This window comes from Coregonus lavaretus (genome assembly GCF_964263955.1).
Source record: "Coregonus lavaretus genome assembly, contig: HAP1_SCAFFOLD_7494, whole genome shotgun sequence".
Taxonomy (NCBI): domain Eukaryota; kingdom Metazoa; phylum Chordata; class Actinopteri; order Salmoniformes; family Salmonidae; genus Coregonus; species Coregonus lavaretus.
In genome coordinates this window covers 5,001-26,406 of record NW_028157802.1, presented here as the reverse complement: position 1 = coordinate 26,406, position 21,406 = coordinate 5,001, and the positions used below count along the sequence as shown (strand labels likewise).

General features: G+C 51.0%; 1 protein-coding gene across 1 annotated transcript in view; it reads right to left on the bottom strand.

Annotated features, from left to right (window-relative positions):
- Positions 1-11,012: 11,012 nt before the first annotated feature.
- Positions 11,013-21,406, bottom strand: part of LOC311124913 (paladin-like) — a gene marked incomplete at both ends in the record, with an annotated part of 14,901 nt that continues 4,507 nt past the window's right edge. Inside the window, 5 exons of the mRNA XM_084199009.1 lie at positions 11,013-11,153; positions 18,526-18,597; positions 18,789-18,929; positions 19,290-19,487; positions 21,064-21,243. Of these exons, the coding sequence (XP_084055135.1) occupies positions 11,013-11,153; positions 18,526-18,597; positions 18,789-18,929; positions 19,290-19,487; positions 21,064-21,243 (732 nt within the window). The remainder of the gene's footprint in view (positions 11,154-18,525; positions 18,598-18,788; positions 18,930-19,289; positions 19,488-21,063; positions 21,244-21,406) is intronic.

Sequence of the window (21,406 nt, the reverse complement as noted above, 5' to 3'; positions counted from 1 at the left end):
ATAAATGTGCTCCTGAATGGTAACATCACCCTGCCTGGGATTACATGCTACAGTAAGATGTAACATCACCCTGCCTGGGATTACATGCTACAGTAAGATGTAACATCACCCTGCCTGGGATTACATGCTACAGTAAGATGTAACATCACCCTGCCTGGGATTACATGCTACAGTAAGATGTAACATCACCCTGCCTGGGATTACATGCTACAGTAAGATGTAACATCACCCTGCCTGGGATTACATGCTACAGTAAGATGTAACATTAGAATGATATAACCCCCCCAACACCCCGTAGACACCCCCCCCCCATCCCCACCCCAGTAAGATGTAACATTAGAATGATATAACCCCCCCAACACCCCGTAGACACCCCCCCCCCCATCCCCACCCCAGTAAGATGTAACATTAGAATGATATAACCCCCCCAACACCCCGTAGACACCCCCTCCCCATCCCCCAGACACGCCCCATCCCCCCTCCTCTCCCCCACAACATGAGGCAACACAGCGGCAATACTGGGGGTAAATAATTGTGCCCTGGTCAAAAGTAGTGCACTATATAGGGAATAGGGTGCCATTTGGGATGCAGCCATAGACTGCTGCCGGCAGCTGGGAGCCGTTATTAAATGAGGGCAGTACAGTACAGTACAGCGTCCCAAAGTTCACCTGGTTGCTCCTGCACCTGTTTCACACTCTTGGACCTCGGCAGACCACGCGATCCAGTCAAAATAAGTCGTTGGGTGGAGTAGACTGGTTACTAGGAATATAGCTGTTGGCGCAGGCAGTGGAAGGCTGAGAATTAGGAATAAACACAACACTTCTCTCTCCCTCTCTCCTCCTCTCCCATCCCCCCGCTCTGGCTCTCTCTCCCTCTCTCCTCCTCTCCGTCCCCCCGTCCCACTGCTCTGTCTCTCTCCCTCTCTCACTCCCTCCTCCTCCTCTCCCGTCCCCCCGTCCCACTGCTCTGTCTCTCTCCCTCTCTCTCTCTCCCCTCTCTCCTCCTCTCCCATCCCCCCGTCCCACTGCTCTGTCTCTCTCTCTCTCCCTCTCTCCTCCTCTCCCATCCCCCCGTCCCACTGCTCTGTCTCTCTCCCTCTCTCCCATTCCACTGCTCTGTCTCTCCCTCTCTCTCTCCCTCTCTCCTCCTCTCCCATCCCCCCGTCCTGTCTCTCTCCCTCTCCCTCTCTCCTCCTCTCCCATCCCCCCGTCCCACTGCTCTGTCTTTCTCCTTCTCTCTCCCTCTCTCCTCTACCATCCCCCCGTCCCACTGCTCTGTCTCTCTCCCTCTCTCTCTCCTCCTCTCCCATCCCCCCGTCCCACTGCTCTGTCTCTCTCCCTCTCTCTCTCTCTCTCCCTCTCTCCTCCTCTCCCATCCCCCCGGCCCACTGCTCTGTCTCTCTCTCTCTCCCTCTCTCCCATCCCCCCGTCCCACTGCTGTCTCTCTCTCTCCCTCTCTCCTCCTCTCCCATCCCCCCGTCCCACTGCTCTGTCTCTCTCCCTCTCTCTCTCTCCCTCTCTCCTCCTCTCCCATCCCCCCGTCCCACTGCTCTGTCTCTCTCCCTCTCTCCCTCTCTCCTCCTCTCCCATCCCCCCGTCCCACTGCTCTGTCTCTCTCCCTCTCTCCCATTCCACTGCTCTGTCTCTCCCTCTCTCTCTCCCTCTCTCCTCCTCTCCCATCCCCCCTTCCCACTGCTCTGACGCTAAGTCTTCTCAGAACTGAGAGGCCCTTTCATGGCCCGGTGGTAAAGGTAAAGCTGAGCTTCACCTCAGGGTCTGCGTTCCAAATGGCACCCTGTTCCTACATATATAACATCCAGGCTGTATAGGAACCTGCGTCTACAGCAGCCATCCAGGACCGGTCAAAAGTTTTAGAACACCTACTCATTCCAGGGTTTTTCTTAATTTTTTACTATTTTCTACATTGTACGATAATAGTGAAGACATCACAACTATGAGAAAGAGAAAGAGAGAGAGAGAGAGAGAGAGACAGGGAGAGAGAGAGAGAGAGACAGACAGAGAGAGAGAGAGACAGAGACAGAGAGAGAGAGAGACAGAGACAGAGAGAGAGACAGACAGAGAGAGAGACAGAGACAGCGAGAGAGACAGAGACACACAGAGAGAGAGAGACAGAGACAGAGAGAGAGAGAGAGACAGAGACATACCTTTATCTACAGCAGTCATCCAGGAGGGTATAGGTACATACCTTCACAGCCAATGTTTTCCTTGGCCACGAGAGGCCCCACCAATTGTAATTAGCCCACTTATGTCAAGCAGGCAACCTAATAGGACAGCTTCTGCAAAACCTAGGGGTCCTTCCAATTACAGGATGTTAGTATGATAACGCTTAAAGTGTGTCTCAAATGGCAACCTATTCTCTATATAGTACACTACTATGTGCCCTGATGATCAAAAGAAGTGTACAAAAAAGGGAATAGTGTGTCATTTAGGACGTTACAATGCTTAGACTACTGGTGTAGTGGAGGCTGAATCAACGCAGGCTCAGGGAGTAATGTTCAAACACCCTCTGTCTGGCCAATGTTGTTAACCTGCTGATCTCTCCACTTGTCTAGACTCTCTCTCTCTCTCTCCCAACCTCTCTACCTCTCTACCTCTCTACCTCTCTCTCTACCTCTCTCTCTACCTCTCTCTCTACCTCTACCTCTCTACCTCTACCTCTCTACCTCTACCTCTCTACCTCTCTCTCTACCTCTCTCTCTACCTCTCTCTCTACCCCTCTCTCTACCCCTCTCTCTACCCCTCTCTCCACCTCTTTCCCTCTCTCCACCTCTTTCCCTCTCTCCACCTCTTTCCCTCTCTCCACCTCTTTCCCTCTCTCCTGACCATCAGTTAGTTTTGTGATGGTCCCTTCAACTTAGTCCAACTCATTTTTCCACTGCGCCGTCCAAACCATGAGGGCCTTTCTTTAGATACACACAAACTAACAGGAATATTGGATGTGCTTTTTCTTTCACTTGAAAAAACCCACAGACACATGTGGTCAAGATAGTAAGTGAGGGGGAGGGAGGGAGGGAGGGAGGGAGACAGCGTGAATAGAAAGGAAAGGAGAGAGAGAAAAAGGAAGATGGAGAGAAAGGAAGATGGAGAGAAAGGAAGATGGAGAGAAAGGAAGATGGAGAGAGAAAGGAAGATGGAGAGAGAAAGGAAGATGGAGAGAAAGAGGGAGATGGAGAGAAAGGAAGATGGAGAGAGAAAGGAAGATGGAGAGAAAGGAAGATGGAGAGAGAAAGGAAGATGGAGAGAGAAAGGAAGATGGAGAGAAAGAGGGAGATGGAGAGAAAGGAAGATGGAGAGAAAAAGGAAGATGGAGAGAAAGGAAGATGGAGAGAAAAAGGAAGATGGAGAGAAAGGAAGATGGAGAGAAAAAGGAAGATGGAGAGAAATGAAGATGGAGAGAAAAAGGAAGATGGAGAGAAAGAGGGAGATGGAGAGAAAGAGATGAAGAGGGGGAGGAGAAGCTCACATAGTTATTCAAATTTGTAAAACAAATGATCTTCAGCACCAATTTACTAAATAAAGGCAGGAAACAAAGATGTTTAATACACATGGCTTGTGGGTGGTGAAAATGTCAGCTTAAGCTAACAGGTCAATTCTTGTGTTGCAGTTTTGAACTTAACCACAAAGGAAATTGTGTTTCTGTGTACAAAACAACAATATCTGTCTGATCAAACAGACAACAGAACACTACGTACTGAAACATGTGAAGAAGCTACTCTGTCTGTACCACACGCATTCACAATGGAAAACAAGAAACCTCCAGCTGACGGAGAGAGGAGAGAGAGAGAGAGAGACACACAGAGAGACAGAGAGAGAGAGGGAGAGACACACAGAGAGACAGAGAGAGAGAGGGAGAGACACACAGAGAGACAGAGAGAGAGAGGGAGAGACACAGAGATACAGAGAGAGAGAGGGAGACACACAGAGAGACAGACAGAGAGAGGGAGACACACAGAGAGACAGAGAGAGAGAGGGAGAGACAGGCAGAGAGAGAGAGACACACAGAGAGACAGACAGAGAGAGAGGGAGAGACACACAGAGAGACAGACAGAGAGAGAGGGAGACACACAGAGAGACAGAGAGAGAGAGAGAGAGAGACAGACAGAGGGAGACACACAGAGAGACAGAGAGAGAGGGACACACAGAGAGACAGACAGAGAGAGACACAGAGAGACAGAGAGAGAGAGAGAGAGAGACAGACAGAGGGAGACACACAGAGAGACAGAGAGAGAGGGACACACAGAGAGACAGACAGAGAGAGACACAGAGAGACAGAGAGAGAGAGGGAGAGACACACAGAGAGACAGAGAGAGAGAGGGAGAGACACAGAGAGACAGAGAGAGACACACAGAGAGACAGACAGAGAGAGGGAGACACACAGAGAGACAGACAGAGAGAGGGAGACACACAGAGAGACAGAGAGAGAGGGACACACAGAGAGACAGGCAGAGAGAGAGAGACACACAGAGAGACAGACAGAGAGAGAGGGAGAGACACACAGAGAGACAGAGAGAGAGAGGGAGAGACACAGAGATACAGAGAGAGAGAGGGAGACACACAGAGAGACAGACAGAGAGAGGGAGACACACAGAGAGACAGAGAGAGAGAGGGAGAGACAGGCAGAGAGAGAGAGACACACAGAGAGACAGACAGAGAGAGAGGGAGAGACACACAGAGAGACAGACAGAGAGAGAGGGAGACACACAGAGAGACAGAGAGAGAGAGAGAGAGAGAGAGAGAGAGAGACAGACAGAGGGAGACACACAGAGAGACAGAGAGAGAGGGACACACAGAGAGACAGACAGAGAGAGACACAGAGAGACAGAGAGAGAGAGAGAGAGACAGACAGAGGGAGACACACAGAGAGACAGAGAGAGAGGGACACACAGAGAGACAGACAGAGAGAGACACAGAGAGACAGAGAGAGAGAGGGAGAGACACACAGAGAGACAGAGAGAGAGAGGGAGAGACACAGAGAGACAGAGAGAGACACACAGAGAGACAGACAGAGAGAGGGAGACACACAGAGAGACAGACAGAGAGAGGGAGACACACAGAGAGACAGAGAGAGAGGGACACACAGAGAGACAGGCAGAGAGAGAGGGACACACAGAGAGACAGGCAGAGAGAGAGAGAGACACACAGAGAGACAGACAGAGAGAGAGGGAGACTGCTGCCTCTAAGCTGCTGGGTTGTGTGTGCTTTCCCCTCCTGCCAGAGGATGTTATGAGCCTCTCATCCCAGGCTGAGTGTTGTTCCTTGGCGTTGACGCCCAGCTAGCCACTGAGGACCCTGGGTCTGTAACGTGTGTAAGCCTCAGTCACACCTGGTCTAGGCAGGGATTTACAGGCCCTTCATTAAGTCCTCTGGCAGAGAAGAGGAGAACAGAGGAAGAGATTCCCCAAGCCTCAAACCAACCCCCCTGACCAGGAGCCAAGAGCCCAAGACGGACAGAGAGGAGAGAGGCTATGTGGGGAGATGGAGGGAGATGGAGGGGGTGGGGGGGGTGTGTTACTCATGTCTGATTCACGTTGCTCTGCTTCCTTCCAGCAGCCACATCTGGCTCTGTTTTATCACCTAGACCTGCCGGCTCACACACACACACACACACACACACACACACACACACAGGAGATGAGAGGAGCTGGAGGCTGGATAGACTATTGACAAATAAAACATTAAGAAGAATATATGTCACAGAGTGGAATCTATTAAAGGTGGGAAGCAGTAGCCAGGTTGAACTGCTGCTGTGTTGAAACAAATAAAAAGAGAGACAGCGGGGAGAGAGAGAGAGAGAGAGAGAGAGAGAGAGAGAGAGACAGAGACAGAGACAGAGACAGAGACAGAGACAGAGAGACAGAAAGAGAGAGACAGAAAGAGAGAGACAGAGAGAGAGAGACAGACAGAGACAGACAGAGAGAGAGCGAGAGAGAAAGACAGAGAGAGAGACAGAGAGAGAGACAGAAACAGAGACAGAGAGAGAGACAGAAACAGAGACAGAGAGACACAGAGAGAGAGAGAGAAAGAGAAAGACAGAGAGACAGAGACAGAGACAGAGACAGAGAGAGAGAGAGAGAGAGAGAGAGAGAGAGAGAGAGAGAGAGAGAGAGAGAGAGAGAGAGAGAGAGATGGTGGGACAATGGGGCCCATTGATAGTGTGGAGACGGGGCAGGGTACCTCCGGCTAGCCCATGTGCAGTCAGGCAGCCTCAGAGCGCAGCCTCAGTACAGACAGACACACACTGATTACAGTCTGTATTACAAATGGCAAAAACAGAGAGAGCAGAGCACTGCAGCCCTGTGGAACTTCAACAACAGGATCACTCCCTACACACACGCATCAACACACGGACGCACACACACACACACACACTAGCCGGCTACCACCCGGTTAATCAACCCTGCACCTTAGAGGCGCTGCCCTATGTACATAGATATGGAATCACTGGTCACTTTAATAATGGAACACCCTCCACCACCCTCCACTACACTACACTACCCTACCCTACCCTACCCTACCCTCCACTACCCTACCCTCCACTACCCTACCCTCCACTACACTACCCTCCACTACCCTACCCTACCCTCCACTACACTACCCTCCACTACCCTACCCTACCCTCCACTACACCACCCTCCACTACACTACCCTCCACTACCCTACCCTACCCTCCACTACACCACCCTCCACTACACTACCCTCCACTACCCTACCCTCCACTACACTACCCTCCACTACCCTACCCTCCACTACCCTACCCTCCACTACACTACCCTCCACTACCCTACCCTCCACTACACTACCCTCCACTACCCTACCCTCCACTACACCACCCTCCACTACACTACCCTCCACTATCCTACCCTCCACTACACTACCCACCACTACCCTACCCTCCACTACCCTACCCTCCACTACACCACCCTCCACTACCCTACCCTACCCTACCCTCCACTACCCTACCCTCCACTACCCTACCCTCCACTACACTACCCTCCACTACCCTACCCTACCCTCCACTACACTACCCTCCACTACCCTACCCTCCACTACACTACCCTCCACTACCCTACCCTACCCTCCACTACACTACCCTCCACTACCCTACCCTACCCTCCACTACACTACCCTCCACTACACTACCCTCCACTACCCTACCCTCCACTACACTACCCTCCACTACCCTACCCTCCACTACCCTACCCTCCACTACCCTACCCTCCACTACACCACCCTCCACTACACTACCCTCCACTACACTACCCTCCACTACCCTACCCTCCACTACCCTACCCTCCACTACCCTACCCTCCACTACACTACCCTCCACTACCCTACCCTACCCTCCACTACACTACCCTCCACTACCCTACCCTACCCTCCACTACACTACCCTCCACTACCCTACCCTCCACTACCCTACCCTCCACTACACTACCCTCCACTACCCTACCCTCCACTACACTACCCTCCACTACCCTACCCTCCACTACCCTACCCTCCACTACACCACCCTCCACTACACTACCCTACCCTACACTACCCTACCCTACCCTACCCTCCACTACCCTACCCTCCACTACACTACCCTCCACTACCCTACCCTCCACTACACCACCCTCCACTACCCTACCCTCCACTACACCACCCTCCACTACACTACCCTCCACTACACTACCCTCCACTACCCTACCCTCCACTACACTACCCTCCACTACCCTACCCTCCACTACCCTACCCTCCACTACACCACCCTCCACTACCCTACCCTCCACTACACCACCCTCCACTACACTACCCTCCACTACCCTACCCTCCACTACCCTACCCTCCACTACCCTACCCTCCACTACCCTACCCTACCCTACCCTCCACTACACCACCCTCCACTACACTACCCTCCACTACCCTACCCTCCACTACACTACACTACCCTACCCTCCACTACCCTACCCTCCACTACCCTACCCTCCACTACCCTACCCTCCACTACCCTACCCTCCACTACACTACCCTCCACTACCCTACCCTCCACTACACTACCCTCCACTACCCTACCCTCCACTACCCTACCCTCCACTACACCACCCTCCACTACACTACCCTACCCTACACTACCCTACCCTACCCTACCCTCCACTACCCTACCCTCCACTACACTACCCTCCACTACCCTACCCTCCACTACCCTACCCTCCACTACACCACCCTCCACTACCCTACCCTCCACTACACCACCCTCCACTACACTACCCTCCACTACCCTACCCTCCACTACACTACCCTCCACTACCCTACCCTCCACTACCCTACCCTCCACTACACCACCCTCCACTACCCTACACCACCCTCCACTACACTACCCTCCACTACCCTACCCTCCACTACCCTACCCTCCACTACCCTACCCTACCCTACCCTCCACTACACCACCCTCCACTACACCACCCTCCACTACCCTACCCTCCACTACCCTACCCTCCACTACCCTACCCTCCACTACCCTACCCTCCACTACCCTACCCTACCCTCCACTACCCTCCACTACCCTACCCTCCACTACCCTACCCTCCACTACACCACCCTCCACTACCCTACCCTCCACTACCCTACCCTCCACTACACTACCCTCCACTACCCTACCCTCCACTACCCTACCCTCCACTACACTACCCTCCACTACCCTACCCTCCACTACCCTACCCTCCACTACACCACCCTCCACTACACTACCCTCCACTACCCTACCCTCCACTACCCTACCCTCCACTACCCTACCCTCCACTACCCTCCACTACACTACCCTCCACTACCCTACCCTCCACTACACCACCCTCCACTACACTACCCTCCACTACCCTACCCTCCACTACACTACCCTCCACTACCCTACCCTCCACTACCCTACCCTCCACTACACCACCCTCCACTACACTACCCTCCACTACCCTACCCTCCACTACACTACCCTCCACTACCCTACCCTCCACTACCCTACCCTCCACTACACTACCCTCCACTACCCTACCCTACCCTACCCTCCACTACCCTACCCTCCACTACACCACCCTCCACTACACTACCCTCCACTACCCTACCCTACCCTCCACTACCCTACCCTCCACTACACTACCCTCCACTACCCTACCCTACCCTACCCTACCCTCCACTACACTACCATCCACTACCCTACCCTCCACTACCCTACCCTACCCTCCACTACCCTACCCTCCACTACCCTACCCTCCACTACCCTACCCTACCCTCCACTACCCTACCCTACACTACCCTACCCTCCACTACCCTACCCTCCACTACCCTACCCTCCACTACCCTACCCTACCCTCCACTACCCTACCCTCCACTACCCTCCACTACACTACCCTACCCTCCACTACCCTACCCTCCACTACCCTACCCTCCACTACCCTCCACTACCCTACCCTCCACTACCCTACCCTACACTACCCTACCCTCCACTACCCTACCCTCCACTACCCTACCCTCCACTACCCTACCCTACCCTACCCTCCACTACCCTACCCTCCACTACCCTACCCTACCCTACCCTCCACTACCCTACCCTCCACTACCCTACCCTCCACTACCCTCCACTACCCTACCCACCACTACCCTACCCTCCACTACCCTACCCTCCACTACCCTACACTACCCTACCCTCCTCTACCCTCCACTACCCTACCCTCCACTACCCTACCCTCCACTACCCTACCCTACCCTACCCTCCACTACCCTACCCTCCACTACCCTACCCTCCACTACCCTACCCTCCACTACCCTACCCTCCACTATCCTACCCTATCCTACCCTCCACTACCCTACCCTCCACTACCCTCCCCTAACCTCCCCTACCCTCCCCTCCACTACCCTACCCTACCCTCCACTACCCTACCCTCCACTACCCTACCCTACCCTCCACTACCCTACCCTACACGAGATGCTTCCTCAATGAAAAGAGTTTAAAGCAACTAGTCAATCTAAAAAGTATCTGAGAGCATTACCATAAGCAACAACATATTGTTCATTTCTAACCAGTACTGCACCCTAAGGTCAAATAATTAACATAAACAACAACAACTAAAATAAACATAGTACTTGTAAATGTTACTGAGTCCCTTGGGTCCAAGACATAACTAGTCACCTAAAAACAAGAGCATTACCCCCATCAATGGGCAAGGAGTGGAACTGCAGCTAAATAAAAACAAGAGCTTTACCCCCATCTATGGGCAAGGAGTGGAACTGCAGCTTAATAAAAACAAGAGCATTACCCCCATCTATGGGCAAGGAGTGGAACTGCAGCTAAATAAAAACAAGCGCTTTACCCCCATCTATGGGCAAGGAGTGGAACTGCAGCTAAATAAAAACAAGAGCATTACCCCCATCAATGGGCCAGTAGTAGAACTGTTGCTAAATAATCTTACATTTTACATTTACATTTTGGTCATTTAGCAGACGAGCTTATCCAGAGCGACTTACAGTTAGTGAGTGCATACATTTTTTTATACTGGCCCCCCGTGGGAATCGAACCCACAATCCTGGCGTTGCAAGTGCCATGCTCTACCAACTGAGCTACAGGAGGCTTGCCTCTCCCATTGGGTTGTACCAGTTCAAGGTCATGCCTTTCAGACAAAAAATGCACCTGTGACACATGATGACCAATGCAACCATTTCCTTATCTCAGTGTAATCAAAACAGCCTTCAAAACAGTGTTTTAATGAGTTGACATTATTTGTGTTAATGATAGGTAGTGTAATGTAAAGGCAGGTGTCGCCCCCTAGTGGACCTGTCTGTAGGCGCAGATGATAATCTCTTAGGTGGCAGTCTATAGGGGTGTATGGGGGTACATGGTCTAGTATGGCTGGCTGTCTATGGGGTGTATGGTGGTACATGGTCTAGTATGGCTGGCTGTCTATGGGGTGTATGGTGGTACATGGTCCTACCTGTCTATAGGAGTGTAAAGGGGGCTGGTCCTACCTGTCTATAGGTACAGATGATTATCTCTCTGAGGTGGTAATGCATGGGGGTCATGGTCTCGCTGACAGAGTCCAAAGCCATGTCTACTTCCCTCTTCATTCGGTGACCGTCCGGCAGCAGTCTAACTAGCTGCATCACCACCTGGGGACAGACAGACAGGACAGAACACACACACTCACTGTCAGACAGGACAGAACACACACACACACTGTCAGACAGGACAGAACACACACACTCACTGTCAGACAGGACAGAACACACACACTCACTGTCAGACAGGACAGAACACACACACTGACTGTCAGACAGGACAGAACACACACACTCACTGTCAGACAGGACAGAACACACACACTCACTGTCAGACAGGACAGAACACACACACACTCACTGTCAGACAGGACAGAACACACACACTCACTGTCAGACAGGACAGAACACACACACACACTCACTGTTAGACAGGACAGAACACACACACACTCACTGTCAGACAGGACAGAATACACACACACACACTCACTGTCAAATCCGATACATGTTTTACAATCTCTTATATTCTGGATTAACCTTCATATTACACAGGAGTAAAGATTTATTGACGCTCTACTCTAATAATTTAAAAACAAATTTCGCTTAAAAACTGGAAACAGGCTAAACAGGCTTTTCATCATGACCGAGTGAAGAGCGATGGTGGTGATGTGTTACCATGGACCCCAGGTAGTGAAGAGAGATGGTGGTGACGTGTTACCATGGACCCCAGGTAGTGAAGAGAGATGGTGGTGATGTGTTACCATGGACCCCAGGTAGTGAAGAGAGATGGTGGTGACGTGTTACCATGGACCCCAGGTAGTGAAGAGAGATGGTGGTGATGTGTTACCATGGACCCCAGGTAGTGAAGAGAGATGGTGGTGATGTGTTACCATGGACCCCAGGTAGTGAAGAGAGATGGTGATGTGTTACCATGGACCCCAGGTAGTGAAGAGAGATGGTGGTGACGTGTTACCATGGACCCCAGGTAGTGAAGAGAGATGGTGATGTGTTACCATGGACCCCAGGTAGTGAAGAGAGATGGTGGTGACGTGTTACCATGGACCCCAGGTAGTGAAGAGAGATGGTGGTGATGTGTTACCATGGACCCCAGGTAGTGAAGAGAGATGGTGGTGACGTGTTACCATGGACCCCAGGTAGTGAAGAGAGATGGTGGTGATGTGTTACCATGGACCCCAGGTAGTGAAGAGAGATGGTGATGTGTTACCATGGACCCCAGGTAGTGAAGAGAGATGGTGGTGACGTGTTACCATGGACCCCAGGTAGTGAAGAGAGATGGTGATGTGTTACCATGGACCCCAGGTAGTGAAGAGAGATGGTGGTGACGTGTTACCATGGACCCCAGGTAGTGAAGAGAGATGGTGGTGATGTGTTACCATGGACCCCAGGTAGTGAAGAGAGATGGTGGTGACGTGTTACCATGGACCCCAGGTAGTGAAGAGAGATGGTGGTGACGTGTTACCATGGACCCCAGGTAGTGAAGAGAGATGGTGATGTGTTACCATGGACCCCAGGTAGTGAAGAGAGATGGTGATGTGTTACCATGGACCCCAGGTAGTGAAGAGAGATGGTGATGTGTTACCATGGACCCCAGGTAGTGAAGAGAGATGGTGGTGATGTGTTACCATGGACCCCAGGTAGTGAAGAGAGATGGTGATGTGTTACCATGGACCCCAGGTAGTGAAGAGAGATGGTGGTGATGTGTTACCATGGACCCCAGGTAGTGAAGAGAGATGGTGATGTGTTACCATGGACCCCAGGTAGTGAAGAGAGATGGTGGTGATGTGTTACCATGGACCCCAGGTAGTGAAGAGAGATGGTGGTGATGTGTTACCATGGACCCCAGGTAGTGAAGAGAGATGGTGATGTGTTACCATGGACCCCAGGTAGTGAAGAGAGATGGTGGTGATGTGTTACCATGGACCCCAGGTAGTGAAGAGAGATGGTGGTGACGTGTTACCATGGACCCCAGGTAGTGAAGAGAGATGGTGATGTGTTACCATGGACCCCAGGTAGTGAAGAGAGATGGTGATGTGTTACCATGGACCCCAGGTAGTGAAGAGAGATGGTGGTGACGTGTTACCATGGACCCCAGGTAGTGAAGAGAGATGGTGGTGATGTGTTACCATGGACCCCAGGTAGTGAAGAGAGATGGTGGTGACGTGTTACCATGGACCCCAGGTAGTGAAGAGAGATGGTGATGTGTTACCATGGACCCCAGGTAGTGAAGAGAGATGGTGGTGATGTGTTACCATGGACCCCAGGTAGTGAAGAGAGATGGTGATGTGTTACCATGGACCCCAGGTAGTGAAGAGAGATGGTGGTGACGTGTTACCATGGACCCCAGGTAGTGAAGAGAGATGGTGGTGATGTGTTACCATGGACCCCAGGTAGTGAAGAGAGATGGTGATGTGTTACCATGGACCCCAGGTAGTGAAGAGAGATGGTGATGTGTTACCATGGACCCCAGGTAGTGAAGAGAGGTGGTGACGTGTTACCATGGACCCCAGGTTCAGAAAACGTTAATGTCCTCAATGAGCCAGTTCATATATATTCTGGATTAACCTTCATATTACACAGGAGTAAAGATTTATTGACGCTCTACTCTAATAATTAAAAAACAAATTTCGCTTAAAAACTGGAAGAGAGATGGTGATGTGTTACCATGGACCCCAGGTAGTGAAGAGAGATGGTGGTGACGTGTTACCATGGACCCCAGGTAGTGAAGAGAGATGGTGATGTGTTACCATGGACCCCAGGTAGTGAAGAGAGATGGTGGTGACGTGTTACCATGGACCCCAGGTAGTGAAGAGAGATGGTGGTGATGTGTTACCATGGACCCCAGGTAGTGAAGAGAGATGGTGGTGACGTGTTACCATGGACCCCAGGTAGTGAAGAGAGATGGTGGTGATGTGTTACCATGGACCCCAGGTAGTGAAGAGAGATGGTGATGTGTTACCATGGACCCCAGGTAGTGAAGAGAGATGGTGGTGACGTGTTACCATGGACCCCAGGTAGTGAAGAGAGATGGTGATGTGTTACCATGGACCCCAGGTAGTGAAGAGAGATGGTGGTGACGTGTTACCATGGACCCCAGGTAGTGAAGAGAGATGGTGGTGATGTGTTACCATGGACCCCAGGTAGTGAAGAGAGATGGTGGTGACGTGTTACCATGGACCCCAGGTAGTGAAGAGAGATGGTGGTGACGTGTTACCATGGACCCCAGGTAGTGAAGAGAGATGGTGATGTGTTACCATGGACCCCAGGTAGTGAAGAGAGATGGTGATGTGTTACCATGGACCCCAGGTAGTGAAGAGAGGTGGTGACGTGTTACCATGGACCCCAGGTTCAGAAAACGTTCATGTCCTCAATGAGCCAGTTCATATATATTCTGGATTAACCTTCATATTACACAGGAGTAAAGATTTATTGACGCTCTACTCTAATAATTTAAAAACAAATTTCGCTTAAAAACTGGAAGAGAGATGGTGATGTGTTACCATGGACCCCAGGTAGTGAAGAGAGATGGTGGTGACGTGTTACCATGGACCCCAGGTAGTGAAGAGAGATGGTGATGTGTTACCATGGACCCCAGGTAGTGAAGAGAGATGGTGGTGACGTGTTACCATGGACCCCAGGTAGTGAAGAGAGATGGTGGTGATGTGTTACCATGGACCCCAGGTAGTGAAGAGAGATGGTGGTGACGTGTTACCATGGACCCCAGGTAGTGAAGAGAGATGGTGGTGATGTGTTACCATGGACCCCAGGTAGTGAAGAGAGATGGTGATGTGTTACCATGGACCCCAGGTAGTGAAGAGAGATGGTAGTGACGTGTTACCATGGACCCCAGGTAGTGAAGAGAGATGGTGATGTGTTACCATGGACCCCAGGTAGTGAAGAGAGATGGTGGTGACGTGTTACCATGGACCCCAGGTAGTGAAGAGAGATGGTGGTGATGTGTTACCATGGACCCCAGGTAGTGAAGAGAGATGGTGGTGACGTGTTACCATGGACCCCAGGTAGTGAAGAGAGATGGTGGTGACGTGTTACCATGGACCCCAGGTAGTGAAGAGAGATGGTGATGTGTTACCATGGACCCCAGGTAGTGAAGAGAGATGGTGATGTGTTACCATGGACCCCAGGTAGTGAAGAGAGATGGTGATGTGTTACCATGGACCCCAGGTAGTGAAGAGAGATGGTGGTGATGTGTTACCATGGACCCCAGGTAGTGAAGAGAGATGGTGATGTGTTACCATGGACCCCAGGTAGTGAAGAGAGATGGTGGTGATGTGTTACCATGGACCCCAGGTAGTGAAGAGAGATGGTGATGTGTTACCATGGACCCCAGGTAGTGAAGAGAGATGGTGGTGATGTGTTACCATGGACCCCAGGTAGTGAAGAGAGATGGTGGTGATGTGTTACCATGGACCCCAGGTAGTGAAGAGAGATGGTGATGTGTTACCATGGACCCCAGGTAGTGAAGAGAGATGGTGGTGATGTGTTACCATGGACCCCAGGTAGTGAAGAGAGATGGTGGTGACGTGTTACCATGGACCCCAGGTAGTGAAGAGAGATGGTGATGTGTTACCATGGACCCCAGGTAGTGAAGAGAGATGGTGATGTGTTACCATGGACCCCAGGTAGTGAAGAGAGATGGTGGTGACGTGTTACCATGGACCCCAGGTAGTGAAGAGAGATGGTGGTGATGTGTTACCATGGACCCCAGGTAGTGAAGAGAGATGGTGGTGACGTGTTACCATGGACCCCAGGTAGTGAAGAGAGATGGTGGTGATGTGTTACCATGGACCCCAGGTAGTGAAGAGAGATGGTGGTGATGTGTTACCATGGACCCCAGGTAGTGAAGAGAGATGGTGGTGATGTGTTACCATGGACCCCAGGTAGTGAAGAGAGATGGTGGTGACGTGTTACCATGGACCCCAGGTAGTGAAGAGAGATGGTGATGTGTTACCATGGACCCCAGGTAGTGAAGAGAGATGGTGGTGACGTGTTACCATGGACCCCAGGTAGTGAAGAGAGATGGTGGTGATGTGTTACCATGGACCCCAGGTAGTGAAGAGAGATGGTGGTGACGTGTTACCATGGACCCCAGGTAGTGAAGAGAGATGGTGGTGATGTGTTACCATGGACCCCAGGTAGTGAAGAGAGATGGTGGTGATGTGTTACCATGGACCCCAGGTAGTGAAGAGAGATGGTGGTGACGTGTTACCATGGACCCCAGGTAGTGAAGAGAGATGGTGGTGATGTGTTACCATGGACCCCAGGTAGTGAAGAGAGATGGTGGTGACGTGTTACCATGGACCCCAGGTAGTGAAGAGAGATGGTGGTGATGTGTTACCATGGACCCCAGGTAGTGAAGAGCGATGGTGGTTATGTGTTACCATGGACCCCAGGTAGTGAAGAGAGATGGTGATGTGTTACCATGGACCCCAGGTAGTGAAGAGAGATGGTGGTGACGTGTTACCATGGACCCCAGGTAGTGAAGAGAGATGGTGATGTGTTACCATGGACCCCAGGTAGTGAAGAGAGATGGTGATGTGTTACCATGGACCCCAGGTAGTGAAGAGAGATGGTGGTGACGTGTTACCATGGACCCCAGGTAGTGAAGAGAGATGGTGATGTGTTACCATGGACCCCAGGTAGTGAAGAGAGATGGTGATGTGTTACCATGGACCCTAGGTAGTAAAAAGTAAGTAGTCCTGGCCTTGGCTTGTGCGAGCCAGAACGTCTCAGAACGCTGTTTCTGTAGTGTGAGACAGCTTGATGTACCAGTCCACCCCCTGGACAGGACACTAGTCTATCTCCTGTTTCTGTAGTGAGACAGCTTGATGTACCAGGACACCCCCTGGACAGGACACTAGTCTATCTCCTGTTTCTGTAGTGAGACAGCTTGATGTACCAGGACACCCCCTGGACAGGACACTAGTATATCTCCTGTTTCTGTAGTGAGGCAGCTTGATGTACAGGACACCCCCTGGACAGGACACTAGTCTATCTCCTGTTTCTGTAGCGGGAGGCAGCTTGATGTACCAGGACACCCCCTGGACAGGACACTAGTCTATCGCAGGGCCTTACCCCCCAATCTATCTCCTTAATGTGGAGCGCCAAGCAGAGATGCATCAGGTCCCATTTTTACAGGCCACTGAGTTATAATGGACCCCAGGTTTCATTTACATAATATTGTGTTGACATTTACACAATATTGTGTTGACATTTACGTAATATTGTGTTGACCCAGAGTTGGCCCATATCCACAGACAAGAGAATTGGCCAGAGCCTGTGTTGCAGCCAGACTGCCAGCGGACAGGACAGGCCTGCAGGTCCTATGCGTCAGTCAGCCAGCCAGAGTTTCCCTAGTAACCAGCCTGGGTCAGTACTGTACTCTGTAACCCAGACACTCCACTGTTGACTAACTGTGGGTGAATTAGCAGGTGCTTTTATCCAAAGCGACTCAGTCAGTCATGTTTACATGTTATGTATGGGTGGCCCGGGAATCACTGACATGTACAGTACATTTGGCCCAATTATGACATTTCTATCAAATTGCACTTATTCAGCCTACTTTGCTTGTAAATATAATTTGCTATCAATTGTTGTTGCTTTTAAATCTGTGATTTCATCTGGACGTATTGTGTTTGCTGCAATATGAACTGGCTCATTGAGGACATGAACGTTTTCTGAACCTGAACTGACCACTGGCTCATTGAGGACATGAACGTTTTCTGAACCTGAACTGACCACTGGCTCATTGAGGACATGAACGTTTTCTGAACCTGAACTGACCACTGGCTCATTGAGGACATGAACGTTATCTGAACCCGAACTGACCACTGGCTCATTGAGGACATGAACGTTTTCTGAACCCGAACTGACCACTGGCTCATTGAGGACATGAACGTTTTCTGAACCCGAACTGACCACTGGCTCATTGAGGACATGAACGTTTTCTGAACCTGAACTGACCACTGGCTCATTGAGGACATGAACGTTTTCTGAACCTGAACTGACCACTGGCTCATTGAGGACATGAACGTTTTCTGAACCTGAACTGACCACTGGCTCATTGAGGACATGAACGTTTTCTGAACCCGAACTGACCACTGGCTCATTATCAGACCACAGCTACTGAGAGGAAGGGTGAGTCCCAAATGGCCTCACATACCCTGTACAGTGCACTACTTTTGAGCAGAGCCCTAAGGGGGGCCCAGATCAAAAGTAGTCCACTAAATAGGGATTGTGGAGCCATTGGGGAGGCAGAGGGAGAGCCCCTCTCTACAGGCCCCATTCAGCCAGACTATTCCAGACCAGAGGAGAATCATGTCTGTTAGGTGGTTGCTAGGACACTAGAGCTCTAACACTATAGTCTCTGGTAATGTGGTGAATCTAAAACGGTCATGTTCCACTCAAACCCTCTTTTGGTAAAAGTCTCTATGTTGTTACTCACCTTGAATTCTCCCTTTGTGTACTTGGCATCAGGAACACTGACAAGCTCATCATCACCGAACTCAGGAAACCCCTGAGGCAGAAACAAACCAACAACGGATGAACATTGCTGGTTTAATACTGGTCTTACAGATCTGGTAACCTCTCCAATGTGTTTATTAGAAGGCAAATTAACTTGAAAGGTGACTATTCCTGGATTATACGTTGGTATTCCAGAATAGACTCTTACATTGAAGTGCCAGAGAGTGAGGGGAGTGGTCTTACATTGAAGTGCCAGAGAGTGAGGGCAGCTATGACCATGGCTGTGGTAGTTCTTCCCTTGCCGTTGGAGCAGTTAAACACGAAGGCTGAGTGAGAGTCCTCTGCCAAGGTACTCTTCATGGCCTCCATGAGCTGGTCAAAGTCCTGGGGGTAAAACACATGCACACACACAGACACACACACACACACACACACATGCACACACACACCAGATGGCTATATTCAGTTATATTATTGATACAACATGTGTAATAACATTCAACACCACTAGAGGGAGTACAAAGCTTTCCATTTTCACCCCTCATATCATCGCCAAATGAAAACCTGCCACTGCAGTGCCTCCACAAAACCCATTACCTTTGTGTGTGTGTGTGTGTGTATGTGTGTGTATGTGTGCGTGTGTGTGCGTGTATGTGCGTGTGTATGTGTGTGTGTTAATGTGTGTGCGTGTGTGTGTGTGTATATATATATTTGTGTGTGTGGCTGCGTGGCGTCCGTCTGTACCTCCTCCTTGGGGGCGCAGCAGTCTGACAGAGGGATGCGTTTATACAGCAGTCCCTGGTGTGTTCTCTTGTACTGGTTGAAGACCTCCTGGACCGTCAGACAGGTTTTAAACATCTTCATCTGTTTCTCCTGCTCCAGAGACACCTCCAGCCACTTCTGGGCTCTCTGAACCTCCTCTCCCAGGGCTGTCTCTAGTTTCTGGGGTAGAGAGGAGGGGAGAGACAGTCAGACTACCCCTTTTTCCTCCCCAATTTCGTGATACCCAATTTGGTAGTTACAGTCTTGTCCCATCGCTGCAACTCCCGTACGGACTCGGGAGAGGCGAAGGTCGAGAGCCATGCGTCCTCTGAAACACGACCCTGCCAAGCCGCACTGCTTCTTGACACACTGCTCACTTAACCCGGACCAATGTGTCGGAGGAAACACCGTACAACTGGCGACCGAAGTCAGCGTGCATGCGCCCGGCCCGCCACAAGAGGTCGCTAGAGTGCGATGGGACAAGGACATCCCGGCCCGGCGAAACCCTCCCCTAACCCGGACGACGCTGGGCCAAATTGTGCGTCGCCTCATGGGTCTCCCGGTCGCGGCCAGCTGCGACACAGCCCGGGTCTGTAGTGACGCCTCTAAGCACTGCAGTGCCTTAGACCGCTGGGCCACTCGGGAGACCCTCACTTTCCTTTACTGACTTTATGGTCTGTGTAAAGAACATTTATTTGCAGCATCATACAAACAGTATTATGTTCCCTACAGGGAACATTTGATTTGATTTTGACGGGGACAGTCAAGCCAGTGAGTCACAGCGAGGCTGATCGCTAGTAGGGAGAGATAACCTGGAACTTCTGTATCACACCAAATCAGCAGGGTAACATGAAACACTGGACCTCTATGTGCTGGGGGTTAAGGTTCAGTTAATACCTCTATGTGCTGGGGGTTAAGGTTAGATTCAGTTAATACCTCTATGTGCTGGGGGTTAAGGTTAGGTTCAGTTAATACCTCTATGTGCTGGGGGTTAAGGTTAAGTTAATACCTCTATGTGCTGGGGGTTAAGGTTAAGGTCAGTTAATACCTCTATGTGCTGGGGGTTAAGGTTAGGTTAAGTTAATACCTCTATGTGCTGGGGGTTAAGGTTAGGTTTAAGGTTAGGGTCAGTTAATACCTCTATGTGCTGGGGGTTAAGGTTAGGGTTAAGGTTAGGGTCAGTTAATACCTCTATGTGCTGGGGGTTAAGGTTAGGGTTAAGGTTAAGGTCAGTTAATACCTCTATGTGCTAGTGGTTAAGGTTAGGGTTAAGGTTAAGGTCAGTTAGTACCTTTATGTGCTGGGGGTTAGGGTCAGTTAGTACCTCTATGTGCTGGAGGTTAGGGCCAGTTAGTACCTCTATGTGCTGGAGGTTAAGGTTAGGGTCAGTTAGTACGTCTATGTGCTGGAGGTTAAGTTTAGGGTCAGTTGGCCTACCACTTCGCGGCTGAGCCATTGTTGCTCCTAGACGTTTCCATTTCACAATAACAGCACTTACAGTTGACCGGGGCAGCTCTAGCAGGGCAGAAATTTGACAAACTGAATTGTTGGAAAGGTGGCATCCTATGACGGTGCCACGTTGAAAGGCACTGAGCTCTTCAGTAAGGCCATTTTACAGCCAGTGTTTGTCTATGGAGATTGCATGGCGGTGTGCTCGATTTTATACACCTGTCAGCAACGGGTGTGGCTGAAATAGCCGAATCCACTAATTTGAAGGGGTGTCCACATGCTTTTGTATATATGGTGTATCTAGTACCTCTATGTGTGTGGGGTCTGTGGCGGGGACAGGGATGTGTTGCTCCAGACAGGAAGGCTCTCTGGGAGTGAAGACCTGTCCGTTCCCCTCCAGAACCAGCTCCTCCTGCAGGTTGACCCACAGCACGTGGCTGTACTTCCTCTTCTCATCCGTCAGGTGGGTCAGCACCGCACCCGTCGCCTACAAACACACAACCCCCGCAGATACGCTTCAGTTCAGCTTGACAGACAACGTACTGTAAGAACTGGGATGTCTTAAAACGTTTATGTCTGCTAAAGATAGAAAGTTCTGGGAAACTAGCATTTTGGACATTGACCAAATGTGACAGGGTACGGGGGGTTGG